At 37.9% G+C, this 14,783-nt stretch overlaps 1 protein-coding gene and 1 non-coding gene across 3 annotated transcripts; both read left to right on the top strand.

The window, feature by feature from the left end:
• The first annotated feature begins 211 nt into the window (after positions 1 to 211).
• Positions 212 to 283, top strand: Trnad-guc (transfer RNA aspartic acid (anticodon GUC)). The gene has a single exon. It is a non-coding gene; the product is annotated as a tRNA-Asp (tRNA).
• Positions 284 to 4,420: 4,137 nt separating this feature from the next.
• On the top strand, positions 4,421 to 14,783 carry LOC126926031 (glucose dehydrogenase [FAD, quinone]-like). Of its 2 annotated transcripts, XM_050742131.1 has the most exons (5): positions 4,421 to 4,523; positions 4,625 to 4,798; positions 10,595 to 10,807; positions 11,326 to 11,496; positions 12,906 to 14,783. In XM_050742131.1, the coding sequence occupies exons 3-5, from the start codon at positions 10,624 to 10,626 to the stop codon at positions 14,405 to 14,407; spliced, it is 1,857 nt and encodes a 618-aa protein (XP_050598088.1). In that variant the 5' UTR covers positions 4,421 to 4,523; positions 4,625 to 4,798; positions 10,595 to 10,623; the 3' UTR covers positions 14,408 to 14,783. The 2 variants fall into 2 exon arrangements, with proteins under 2 accessions (XP_050598088.1, XP_050598089.1); XM_050742132.1 differs by lacking the exon at positions 4,625 to 4,798 and having other exon boundaries at positions 4,432 to 4,523.

Here is a 14,783-nt window from a genome sequence, read left to right on the forward strand (position 1 = left end):
TCATTTTTACGTACATGTTTGAATGAAAGCAAGCGTTTTATAATTTCCCCACAAATATTAATAAACGTAAGTAAATGCATTTTTCAAGTTAAGAGGACGTTTTTGAATCAATTTGTAACTCAAGCATATTCAAGACAAAAGATGAAGACAGCCGTAATTTTTCTTTGCGTTATTATATAAAATAGCATTTTCTTAGACAGTCTTTCAAGATTCCTCGGTAGTATAGTGGTCAGTATCCCCGCCTGTCACGCGGGAGACCGGGGTTCGATTCCCCGCCGGGGAGATTTTTTGCTGTCAACAGCCGCTTCAGCGCCATCCCAACGAACCACGATTAGAAGCCTAACGCCAAATTCAACAGTCGGAGAATTATTATAGTCCGGTCAAAATAGATATTTCAAAGAACAAAAATTCCGGCGGAGCTAAATTTTGGTAGAGACCTTAGGTACATGAGTAGAAATAAAGTGCCAAAAATTCCTATTCATTCCATGCGTGTTAAAAAAATTATTCAAGGTCAAAGCCAAAATTTCCGGATTTTTTAAATTTTTCTTGAAAACGGTAAGTTTTATCGAACATATAGCCCAGACAAAAATTGTAGATCATAAAATTATCTACAAAAATGTTCCTCATATTCTTTTTCCTAAGAATCGCCATTCCTAAGATATCGCCATTCTAAAAGTTGAAGTTCTATTGTCCACGTGGCGACGCTCATATACCTGCTTTTCTTTCGAATATGCGAATTTTTTCCATTAATGAAGCTGGTATGTTGTACCATATTGGACAGCTGTAGGTTATAATAGATCTTATTAGCGATTGGTAGCACATGATTTTTACTTTGCTATCGAGAAGTCTGGAATAAAACAGCCTTTTTGTATTCCAAAAAGCTTTGCTGGCTTTGGAGAGTTGGATTTCGATGTGTTGCTTGTAATTTAGTTTTTCATCTATGTTTATTCCTAGGTATTTTACGCAATTTTTGTGCAGTATGAGCTCCCCTTCGTTTGTTTTTTCTTTTAGTTGGAATTTTTTACAGTGTTCCTTTTCTATTGGGCCGATTTTACTTGTCTTGGGCCTAAACAGTATGGTTTCGCATTTACTTGCATTGATTTTTAGTTTCCATGTATAATAGTAATCGCTGATTTTGTTAAAGGGTTCTTGCAGTTCTGTTCTTATCGTTTTGGTTCTGCGGCCTGTTACGTAGATGATTAGGTCATTTGCGAAGGCTATGGAGCGTTTATGGGTGGACGTGTTGAGATTAAAGAGATTTAGTAAGTCGCTATTGCAGATACCGAAAAGTAGCGGTGAATTTACTGTTCCTTGTTGCAGACCGTTTTCTATGGTGAATTCTTTGCTTGATGTGTGTGAACCGTCGGTCAGTAAGAATGTTTTGTATGTTATCATGTCCCAGGTTATTTTAATTAAGTATTCTGGAAAGTTCTTTTTAATCATTTTGTAAATAAGCCCTGGGATTCAGACTGTGTCGAAAGCTTTTTCGACGTCTATTAAGCAGGGTCTATTAAGTTAGGAGGAATGAAGCGCTATTCGATCCGTCGGTCGGTTAAAAAGGACTGAACTTTTACCTTATGATCGTCGGACCATAGGAAGTTTCGCTCTCGTAATTCGCTGTTCCTCGCCTCGCCTGTGAGGTCGCTGACCAACTCGATGTGAACTGCTTTAACTGCAAACATACAAAGATTTACAGATTGCGATCCTTCCGCTCCTTGATGTAGAATGGTCCGCAATAATCGATTCCGACGTTGGTAAACGGCCGAGATTCTGTTATCCGTGCGGCTGGGAGGTCGCCTATTGCGTATTCCACTGGAGGTGGATTAGTTCGGCAGCAACGGACGCACTTTCTCACTGTACTCCAAACTTGACTACAGCCGTCGATAGGCCAATAAGATTTTCTTAGGACATATAAGGTAGCCTGAGTTCCGGAACGGAGGTTTAGGAGGCGCATTGGTGAATGACTGAGTCGGCATCCGATTCGCAACATCCCGTCCTTGTCCAGAAATGGATTGAGTCGTTGTAGCTTCCCCCTCACTGCAGAATTTCGATTGGTTTGGGGAATGCGAATTTCATCTGAAAAATAACAGAGCTGTAGTAATTTTATAAGTTTGTTACGCGCAATAGTCACGTCATGCGCGGTTAGAGGTCTCCCTCGGTCCAGTTTTTGTCTCCATCGAAGGCAACGATCAGTGATTCTTGGGTCACGAGGAAAATCTCTCCAGTAGACTATGGTCGGCGGAAGTTAAGGACAGGCAGATTGCCTTTTTCTGTTCCGGTATTTCGATCAGTGGTACTGAGTTCTCAAGATGAGACAGCAAACTCTGCGATGGTGGAAATTTATAAGTTTATAGAAAGTAATGATGATTGCCAGTTTACATTGGATGAACTAAAGAATGTTAGTAAAAATGTAGCTTTAGGTAACAGAACTATAAGAATACGATTGAAAGTAAAGTATGGTAGTAGAATTATTATTAGAGAAAAGCCGGGAAAATTAACATTTATTTGTTTCGTCGACAATTACCAGCACATTTTAAGTCAATCCTGGTCTGATAACAAAAACTTGAATGAAAAAGAAGAACGGTTAAAAATTTTGAAAGCCGTGGCAGCAATTATTCGTAACGATATTCAATCCTGTGTATTTGATAATACTATGTACCCCCCACCGAGTAGAATGTTCGAGAATATAAACACCGATATGCCGGATTTATTGTCATATTTTTTGCAGCAGTTGAAGTTAGTTTGTACAAATATTAGCCATAAAACTCCGTCATAACAGATCGTGGAATAGGCTTATTGGGGAAACCACGTTAGAAAAAGAGCGCCAAGTACACTACCTCATAGGTGGTGTGGAAATGTGCGCATATCATGTAGAACGTAGCTCCTTCAACTTTTAGAATGGCGATATCTTAGGAATGGTGATTGCTAGGAAAAAAAGTATGCGGAACATTTTTGTAGATAATTTTATGATCTACAATTTTTGTTTAGGCTATATTTTCGATAAAACTTACCGTCTTCAAGAAAAATTAAAAAAATCCGAAAATTTTCACTTTGACTTTGAATAACTTTTTTAGCACGCATGGAATGAATAGGGATTTTTGGCACTTTATTTCTACTGGTGTACCCAAGGTATCTACCAAAATTTAGCTCCGTTGGAATTTTTGTTCTGCGAAATGTCTATTTTGACCGGACTAACTCTGCTGTTACCGATTATTAGTAGCAGCGGAGTGTCCATGAGGAGGCTTGCCTACAGCATAGGTAAACATTTTGAATGTCGATTTAGGCCTATATGTATGATGTTTTCCTATAATGCATGATCTTTTTCTGCATTAGGATATTACTGTACGCGTGCCTTGTGTTTTGTAACATACTGTGGCATTTGTAACATTTACTGCCTTCGTCTTTGATTTCTTTTGTTTGCAATTTCTATGGTGTGATCGTACATCTCGTATAACGGTGCATTTCCTATTATTTGTAGCACCTTATTTTCGAATCGCTATAATACCTGCTCTCTGCCTGTGTATTCATTCAAAACAAGGGAGGATATCACCGTGCGTGTAGGCAAAGCTACTTCTTTCGTAATACCATAAACATACGCTGAAAACAAGGAAAACAGAGGCTCGCCAGTCTCGACTGTTTCGATAGTATATAGTTACAGTAATAGTACTTGGATTAAGATTTTTTTGAATGCATATTCAAGCAAGTCATTAGCATAAAAGATTCGCGATTATGCAATAATGCATCTGTTCAGAAATCACCTTGGAATTAATGATTGAAAGAGGAAGGTGGAACGTATTGAAAGAGCGTGGACCAAAATTACGTCAGATAAGCTTAGAGTAATTCATCAATCATTTTTACATTCTTTGCAGATATAAGCCTCTGCTTTATTTCTATAAAACTTTAGATAGAAATATTAAAAGCAACCGATACAATTACACTCTATATTTTATCTGATTTTCAGGTACACGATCAACTAAGGGTCACCTTATGACAGATCATTGGATTGTGCTTTTTATTTTCTACGACGTAGAACTTACAAAAAAAAGTACATTGATCTTAAAAAAGTTCAGGATCACCTTAGTATCTGCAACAGAATGAGATATAAGAAAATTAAATGATACATATCTGGTGAATCCCCAGAATGTGAGGTAATTTAGTCATATCTTTAATACAACCATTGTGTAAAGTTATTTTAATTAATAGTTGTATTTTGTACATGATATCTGCGAGCAGTATGTTTCTTAGCGCATACTTGACTGATTTATTTTCATGTGAATCACTTCCAACGTATATATATCCTAAATAAGAAGCAAGCATATATTTAGTTGATGCATATTTATATGTTCTTTGTTACATATAAATTATGAATAAAACAGATGGTAATAAGCTGAATGATGAATAATAACAGAATAACAGAATAGTTCATTAAAATTGAGAATTCACGGGATCGCTAGCAAAGCAGCATTTGTCTCCTTGCTTTGCCTTTGGTCGGTGTACTCTCTTACGTTTGAGGTTCAATCCACGTACGTATTCTCAAAATCTCAGCATTTTCGCTAAGATTCGATTTTTCCGTTATTTCTGATCTTCTATATCGTAAGATATAACATTCACGTATATGTTATAGGTTTTCCAATATCTGATAGTTTTATTGGCCATTTGTGTGCATGTCAAATAGAGAATTGTTTAGAATAGGATACAACTCATCAATTTGGATGATACCGAAACATTTCATCAAAACAAACGTTCTGGACTTTTTACTGCATCTACATACACCGGTCACTCGACATTAGTTTTCAAAGTACAAAGAAATTTATGTTTAATATGTTTTATTTAATAATTCATTTTACAAGCTTTTTCTCTGTAAACAATTTCTCAATAAATAAAGGTATATATGTGACACTTTCGGCTAATTGAACGTCGGTATAAAATACAGCATTTCATGCATCAGTCAGTTTATCGAATATTATTTTGTGCCACTCGCTATTAACATAAGGTTTACGGGCGTTTCGTAATGCGTATTTCTTTAAATAGTCAATTTATTCAAATTAAGTCTTATAGGAAAACTGCTGGACTTCACGTTTACATAAATTATTAATAAATAAAAAGTCTTCTTTTTAAATTATCAGTAAAAAAATAACAATGACATTAACACTAGGTTTACGGGACCCGCCAAATTGACGGATTTCAAACTTCGAAATGAAATAATCTCAAAAATCATTAATTTTAACCATTTTGCATCGTAAATTAATCATTTCATTCAAAGAATTTATGCATAAAATTATTGTCTCCTAGGTTTTCTAATTTTTGAAATCTGTATGTAGTATATCTATCTCCACGAGACCCATCAAATTGACAGCTTAGCTGATTTCAGAAATAAATCTTATATGTTTGCTTCGTAAAATCATTCCTCCAGTAATAAATATAACCGAAGCACACCGAGTTTTGGACAATCACAGTTGCTGAGTTACATAGTTTTCTAGGAATTCTATATGCTCGGGGTGCATATGAATCGAGATCATCGAAAGCCCTTTATCTATGGGGTCGACAAAATGGGGACCCGCCTTCTTCGCAAACACAATGCACAGAGAGAAAAATTTACAGAAATTCTGAAATTCATACGCTTTGCCAAAAAAACTAACAATCCGGAAGATTACAAACAGACAAATTTGCGCTGATATCCGAAATATGGAACGGGTTTATAAGAAATAGCCAGGCTTGTTATAAGCCATATGAAAATATTTCAATAGATGAGCAATTATTTCCAACGAAAGCTCGGTGTAGATTTACATAATATATGCCGAATAAGTCCCATAAATTTGTCATTAAGTTTTGGTTAGCAGTTGACGTCCACATAAAGTATATTTTGAATTTTAGTGTTACAACCTCGTTCAACGGTATTGAGCATTCAGTTTCACCTTTCCCAATATAAGGAAAAAATGAAACAACCTGAAAATACTCAATACCGTTGAGCGAGTTTGTAACACTAAAATTAGCCGTACCATATTTACAACGAGACAGAAATATAACCACAGATAATTTCTTTACAAGCATCCCGCTAGTCAAAAAATTGCACAAAAAACAACTTTGGTTGGGGTCATGCGGGCGAATAAAAGAGAACTACCAAAAGCAGCGGAAGAAAAAAAGGACAAGGTGACTTTGTTTTCCTCAGATTTATATAAATCAGAACACTGCACACTTATTGTGTATAAAAGTAAATCTAAAGTAAGTGGTCGTCCTTCTAAGCACCAAACAATTAATAAATATATCTTTCAAATTAAATTAGCGTATAAAATGTACCATGCCCGGGTGAAGGTTTACGTATCATTATTTTCGAGATTACCGAATGCTTAGTAGCTTCCATATGGATGCTGCCCAACGAGCTTTTTCGATACATCCACTGCTTTCGCACTAAATTTGTGTGATAATTAATTTCAGATATTTATAGATCCAATTTCCATTACTCACCCGTTATAGTACATTTCCACTTGTCAAAGTAATGATTTTTCTCTCTAAGAGGAAGAGAATCAACTTTGCAGGAACAATTTTTTGAAGAACTAAATATCAGCTGAATCGAAGTCGTCTCGATATATTTTTTATATATATATATATCCTGTAGATATTAAATTAAAGACGCGATAACAACACCCAAATAATAATTGTTTGTTAGGCACAGATATCCTGCACGTTTTATTATAAATAAAATCCCATTTCTCCTTATGCTTTTGTCTCTTTCAATTATTTATAGCTTTATAAGTTCATATCTTGATACATTTACAAGTCTAAGAAATTCTGACCTTTCTAGTATCAATAACATTATACGCGAGAATTTAGCAGCTTCCCAAACATAGCAGTATATGTTGTTACGCAACAAGGATTTATTGTGTGCTATGGTCAGTAGGAAAACTCGCGAAATTGTCGCACTTGCAGATGTGTAGTATCGGAAAAAGGATAGGATTAGGTTAATATAGATTTGTAAAATTCTCCTAATACTATTTATTAAGATAAATAAAAATAACAGAGATTAATTGGACAGAGAACGATAGATGTTCAACTTGAACTAAACGCAAAAATCTTATTCTACTCAAATTACTCTCGCAACTCTATAACGCAACAACTCGATCTCTCTACAACGCTAGCAACTCTTTTTTTTTTTTATCTTTGTTTATTAATTCCAGGTTTTTTACATATTTTTTTTACATGATTTTTTTTCCAGAATAAACGCCGAATTCTAATTGTAGGATGGTACAGGCAAAAGTACCGATACGCGACGGTACGACGTAGCCATGCATTATTACATTTTTTTTTTCTTTTTTTTTTTTTTACGCCTATTATAGTTAGTTAAATTTAAGCCGCTGTTGCGCTGAGCTTATGTGCGATGTTTTAATTTATGTCCTGAAAGCCTGGACGCAAAAACAGGACAGTTCGCTAGCCTATTAGGGGAGGGATGGGAAGGGATGGACTGGGAGGGGAGGGGAGGGGAGGGGTGTTCTGTGGGATTAGTATGGTATTCGTATATCTATTTACATATTTACATATTTACACTTAATTCAGTGGGCGTTGCCGTTTTGTGGTTCTTTATCTTGTTGTTTTTTGTTATGGGTTCCGTATCCACCAATATTTTTTTGTGTTTTTTCTGTGTTTGTCTTCTGTATCCTTTTGGGGGAGGGCCATGTTGTATCTCCACCTAGTGTCTGCAGTACGGCCATCTAGGTTTTCCTCGTATTGAATAGATTTCATTCCTATTTTCCTTTGCATATGATAAATTATGGGTATGTTGTTTTGGTCTTGGAGATAGTTTCTTTCGTCTAGGTATAGAAAGGCTTCGGGGGGGGGGGATGTAGCCTGTTAACAGAGTGTTTTTGAAGTATGCGTCGTTTGGGTATAAGCAGCCGAAGATTAGGCTGTTTTCTTTGATCTTCGCGGCTTGCGAGAAGTGATTTCTCGTTAGTTTTAGGATGTGACAGTCGATGCGGTGGATGTTGGCTAAGTCGTATATTTTTTTGTTTTTTACGTATTTTCTGTATCCGCTGTGTTCAGATCTGTAAATGCTCAGGCAAGCTCTGATGCATTTTCTTTCAAATATGCGAATTTTTTCCATTATTGACGCTGGTATGTTGTACCATATTGGACAGCCATAGGTTATAATGGGTCTTATTAGCGATTGGTAGCACATGATTTTTACTTTGCTATCGAGAAGTCTGGAATAAAACAGCCTTTTTGTATTCCAAAAAGCTTTGCTGGCTTTGGAGAGTTGGATTTCGATGTGTTGCTTGTAATTTAGTTTTTCATCTATGTTTATTCCTAGGTATTTTACGCAATTTTTGTGTGGTATGAGGTTCTTTTCGTTTGCTTTTTCTTTTAGGCGGAATTTCCTGATTTGTTCCCTTTCTGCTGGGCCGATTTTGCTTGTCATGGGTCTGAATAGTATGGTTTCGCATTTGCTTGCGTTAATTTTTAGTTTCCATGTATGATAGTAATCGCTGATTTTGTTAAAGAGTTCTTGCAGTTCTGTTCTTATCGTTTTGGTTTTGCGGCCTGTTACGTAGATGATTAGGTTATCCGCGAAGGCTATGGAGCGTTTATGTGTGGATGTGTTGAGGTTAAAGAGGTTTAGTAAGTCGTTATTGTAGATGCTGAAGAGTAGCGGGGAATTTACTGTTCCTTGTTGCAGGCCGTTCTCTATGGAGAATTCTTTGCTTGAAGTGTGCGAGCCATCGGTCATTATGAACGTTTTGTTTGTTATCATGTCCCATACTATTTTGATTAGGTATTCGGGGAAGTTCTTTTTAATCATTTTATAAATGAGCCCTGGGATCCAGACTGTGTCGAAGGCTTTTTCGATGTCTATTAGGCAGGCGGCTACTCGTTGATTTGCGTTAAGTGCCCAGCAGATATCCGACGTAAGTTTGTTTATTGCGTGGATTGTGGAGTGTTTGTGGCGGAAGCCGAATTGGTTTTCCGGGATTATCTTATTTTTTGAGCAGAAGGCTGCTAGGGAGTTGTTTATGATCATTTCGTATACTTTGCTTATGTTGGGGAGGAGGCTTATGGGTCGTAGGTTTGCAGGTGATGAGCCGTCTTTATTTTTTTTTGTAATGGCTATGAGTTTGGCTTTTTTCCATTTTTTGGGGAAGTACGTGTTGTTTAGTGCGTTATTAAACAGTACTGTGTAGTACCATTTTATTTTGTTTGGTAGGCGTTTGAGCGAGATGTTTGGAATGCCATCGAAGCCGGCGGATTTTTTGTTGTTTAGCGTGGAGAAGATTGTACTTAGTTGATTGAAGTTTGTAAAGTAGTTTATTTCTGGGTCGGGCTGTTTGGGGTCGTCCGATGTGTTTTCGTTTGAGAATGTGCAGACTGTTTTGTTTAGCGCTATGTCTTGTTTTATTTTATTTTTTAGTATGTTTGTTTCGGCGATGATAATTCTGTTTAATTGTTCTCGGCCCATGTGTTCGTTTTGTGTGTGAGTTTTGGCGAAGTGGGTGCCGATAATGTCTAGTTTTTCCGTTGTTTTTGATATTATGAAGTTGCCCTCTATGTCTTTGTTGGTGTTGTGTATCTCGATGCCTGCTTCTTGGATGAGGGAGGCTTTCTCTGGAGGCAGTTTGAGGGGCGGGATGGAGTTTTGTTCCTTTGGTCTGAAAATCTGCGGGAACATGCTAGCAGAGTCTTTTTTGGAGATATTTTTTATTTTATTTGTCCAGTATTGATTTATAGAGTTTGCGAATTCTTGTTTTAGTTGTGATTTTATTTCGTGTAGCAGGTACTTTAGGAATTCTATGTCTTCTCTTTTGTCGTAAGAGTAGTTGTGTCTTAGGTTGTTTAATTTCGATAGTATGTAGCTTTTATCTCGTTGTAGTTTTTTTATTTTATAGTTTATATATGGCTCGCAGGAGTCCTTTTTTTTAAATGTCGGTACGGATTCTTGTAGGGCGATTTGTATATGTTTTTCTATTTCGTCTATGAACGAGTCGATTTGTCTGTCTGTTAGGTTGACATTGTTGTAGATTTTTAGGTCGCAGTTCTGTTCGAGCAGGTTTTGGAACTTTTTCCAGTCTGTCTTTTTATAGTTGTACCTGGGTGTTTCGGTCTGCGTTTCGAGTGTTAGGTAGTCGGATGTGTTTTTGCTTATCTGAAATACTATGGCGTCATGGTCGCTGTCGTAGTCTATGGTTTTGAGAGTGTTATTTGGTCGTAAGTTTTGGAATTTTATTCGGGCGTCTGCTACGCTAGCAACTCTACAACTCTACAACTCTAGTCTTCGGCTCCTGCACTCGCACGCTCTCGCTTCTCAACTCACATTGTACGCCTTTTGCATTCGTTCTCGCGGGCGTCTCAACTAACACTGTCTTTAGCATCTCTTTGTCTTTTTCCGCCCTATCGCGCACGTGTCCCGAAAACGCCCGTGGCCAGGGTCACGCAGGCCTTTTCCTCGAAACTGTTTACTTGAAAGGACCGACGACACATTGATGTACCCGACGATGCCGCGGCTCTCGCGACATTGTTTACGGTTCGGCCGATATCTTAGGCCTTCTGTCCACGATACTACAGATGTTTATGGAAAATAATTGGTAAGCTATCGTATCTGTTACAGTTTGATAAAGAAGATCGGACGCGTATAAAATGGATGTCAGCCGCAATATTCTGGGAGGAATCCAATCAAAAATGGTCAGATCGACATGTTCCATTCTCTTAAGCGTATCAATATACGTCTTATATTCGATTGTTGACTATTCCTCGAAGAATCTTCCTTCCGAATCATTAATGCCATCTTACGATTTCATAATCGTAGGCGGTGGTTCTGCAGGTACGTTTTTTCACGATGTTGACAGAAAATTACGTCATAAGCGAAATGAAAGTATGAGAAATAAACGCGTACCTGTGTATTAGCACGCGAGAAGGAGCGCTCTATTATCCATATAATAAAGTAACACACGAATCTAACAATATACACATCTCGATTACCCAAAGCATCCCTCTTTTAGCCGCTCTATCTGTTGTGCAGTAGATTAATGATGTTGTACGTTGTTATGTATATTGACAAGGAAATTTTAACTTTGCCTTCCCTGCGTATAAACGAAATTCAAGTTTATTTTATAATACGCTTTAAATATGTATTACATTATAAATATCGTACAAATTATATATTATTGCAACATATTTTAGGTTTATCACGAAATTCGTTCTGTGGCATGGATTAAATATTTTTCCTTTTTCGATGGTTTGGTATTAAACGACAAACTTTTGAAATAAAAGTATTTCTAATATTTAAATGGATTGAAGCTTTCTTACTTATGTTCTATAATGTTCCATACATGATTATAGGAGCCGTGATAGCGAGTCGGTTGTCCGAGATAGAAGACTGGAACGTACTCCTCTTGGAAGCAGGTGGCGATGGAAGCATTATATATGATATTCCTCTTATTGCCGCCAATCTGCAGCTCACAGACATCGACTGGAAATACACAACGGAACCCGGTACAAATTACTGTAGAGGTAATTAATATCTAATAATACTAGTGTATACATAACTTTACATCCTAATAAATATTACTACCAAAATTACCCAATACATCTATATGTCGGGTTGGCGTTAAGATTAGATTTAGGGTTAAAGGCGTGAAACGAATCCCTATTGGCGCTAGACGTGATCATTATGCAATAGAGGAGATATTTACTAGTGCAAATATGACTATGATGGAATTGGACAAGTAATCGCGATAATTAGATACTCGAGAAGCTAATGACAATGACCCTAGGCTCACTAACGAATCCGCGGTCAAGGGGATGACGGACTCTACTTTTCCTCAGCGTCTAAGTTGTACTCAATGTTAATGCACGAGGCAATCACTACGTATCTGAGAGTTACTTGAATCGTCTTTGAGATCGTACCGGAGAGTGGTTCTCCATCACGGTAACGCTGTCGAGGAAAACTATGATGGGTGTGCCCAAGGGCACGAAATCATCGGATTCGTGGAGAAAAGCCTTCATTCGGAAAGTGAGGGAAATTGGCGTTACTGTTAATTGGTCAATTTCCATGTTGGTGGTTAGGGAAGGGTGCTAGCCGCCCTTAAGAGAAAGTTCGAGAAGAGGAAGCGTCGTTCGTGAGAAAAATAGATTTCTCCTATTTTCTCGTAGTTGGAACGAGGACTGTTTGTCGGTTTGAAGGACTTTAGTTAAACAGATCTTAAGATTTATAGCAGGTCCTCGGGCTAGCTGAACATGTACTGTGGAGACGCGTCGACATCTGGTAATCATCTTACTCAAAGAATAGAGTCTGCGTGTGGCGAGCCACGGGACAGAAATCGTTGAAATGCTTACCGTCGTGCCCCGTCCTAAGTATTTCTTTTAAGGAGAGCTATAGAATTACTTCATACCTTTGTTAGACAAAACGTTCATCCCTTTGACCGCGGCTACGTTCGGCGACTGATTGTCGCCTCGAGCCCGAGCACACTATTATAAATCTCAAATAAATACAGTCGGATCGAATGACAACAGTTTCTTAATACGGCTATGGTGAAATCTAAATTACAATACTAGGGGTCTTCCGAAAGTTCCAAAGGGAAGGTTCCGGTGTTCTTTCATCTCCGACATATATAAGTGAGAAGAAATGTTCGTTTTCAATATTAATAGAAACATACATGTATCTTTAGCAAGAATAACACAGATTTTTGCTTAAATATTTAAATCATTGTATAGATCTATTTAGTTTAACTAATATTGTTTGAATTGTACTCATCTATATATGTACATTTACGTAGTAAGCCACAAACGTTAACCGGCAAATGACCTTATCGTCGAACGCGAAGAGATATAAACGCAAATTAATCATGATCCAACATTAATAATCGATTACGAATTATTCGCATCGCTTTCATGTACTTTATTGCAAATTCTGTCTACAGCGATGAAGGGGGGTCGTTGCTCGTGGTCACGTGGCAAAGTGATCGGGGGCAGCAGCACGATAAATTACATGCTCTATGTTCGTGGTAACAGAAAAGATTACGACATCTGGGAACAACTAGGCAATCCAGGATGGTCATATGAGGAAATCCTGGGTTATTTCAAAAAGTCGGAAGACAATCAAAATCCGATTTACACCAAGACTCCGTATCATTCGACAGGAGGTTACCTAACTGTCGAACAATTACGATGGTACAGCCCAGTCGCCGAGGAATTTCTTCAAGCAGGACGAGAAATGGGTTACGAGAATAGAGACATTAATGGAGAACGGCAGACTGGCTTTATGATTCCTCAGGGGACCACTAGACGTGGAAGCCGGTGTTCCACGGGGAAGGCCTTTCTGCGACCGATTAGCGCGCGTAGGAATTTACACGTCGCTATGCACGCACATGTTATGAAAATTTTAATAGATCCGTCATCAAAGAGGGCTTACGGTGTACAGTTCTTTAGAGACGGAAGGACGTTGCGCGTTCATGCCAACAAGGAGGTGATAGTTTCCGCAGGATCTATCAACAGCCCTCAATTACTGATGTTGTCCGGAGTAGGACCTGGAGAACACTTAACGGAACACGGGATACCAGTGATCCAGAATTTAAGTGTGGGTCATAATCTTCAAGACCATATAATTCCGGGAGGCCTTACATTCTTGATAAATAATACAGTATCGTTGGTAGAGAGCAGGTTGTATGATATTCGACATGTGCTAGAATACGGCATATTGGGAACTGGTCCTTTTACCGCTTTCGGAGGTGTCGAAGGACTAGCCTTTATCAATACTAAATACGCAAATGCCTCCGACGATTTCCCAGACATCCAACTGCATTTTGTGTTAGCGGCGCCGATGTCCGACGGCGGTAGAATTTTTAGAAGAACTCAGCGTATGTCCAAAGAATTCTACGACGCTATATATGGGGAGTACCTCAATGAAGACGCATGGACCGTGTTTCCTACACTTTTAAGACCGAAAAGCAAAGGTATCATAAAGCTTCGAAGCAGCAATCCCTTCGATCATCCGTTGATTTATCCCAACTACTTCGAAAACCCAGAAGATGTGGCGACAATGGTAGAAGGAATTAAGTTTGCGGTCGAGATGAGTAAAACTGCTTCATTTAGACGTTATGGAAGCAGATTATTACCGAAACCATTTCCTGGTTGCGTGAATATTCCTATGTATACCGATCCATACTGGGAGTGCATGATCAGATTCTATGCCACGACTATATATCATCCAGTGGGTACTTGCAAGATGGGGCCTAATTCGGATCCAACAGCTGTAGTGGACCCTCGGCTTCGAGTTTACGGAGTCACCGGACTTCGAGTCATAGACGGCTCGATTATGCCAAACATAGTCAGTGGTAATCCCAATGCCCCGATTATCATGATCGCAGAGAAGGGTTCCGATATGATAAAAGAGGAATGGTTCAAGAAACGGAGTTTATACTGAATAATTTTTTTTGTAATATTTTGAATGATGAGTGAACAATTTTTGCAAATTAATGTACATCGACTGTTATTGTTTATTACATAATGAAAACTCATAGTTATTAACTTAAAATAAATTTTCATCGTATATTATGCATAGCGGGATTTATGGCAGAATATATTCATTTCACCAAATGAATCAAGTAAGTTAAATTTTAAAAAGTGCAAATCAGTCCGTTAAAATTGTGTTTATCCAAGCTTATCGACGGACAAACAGTTAGTGAAGTAGCAGTTCAATTTTTTCTATTACGTTCCTTTGATGTTGATATATTGCATTGTAATTGAAACGTATAATGTGAGAAAAGCATAGCGTCGACGAAGAAAAATCGTTGCAGACA

The sequence above is a fragment of the Bombus affinis genome, chromosome 17 (genome assembly GCF_024516045.1).
Source record: "Bombus affinis isolate iyBomAffi1 chromosome 17, iyBomAffi1.2, whole genome shotgun sequence".
Classification (NCBI taxonomy): Eukaryota; Metazoa; Arthropoda; class Insecta; order Hymenoptera; family Apidae; genus Bombus; species Bombus affinis.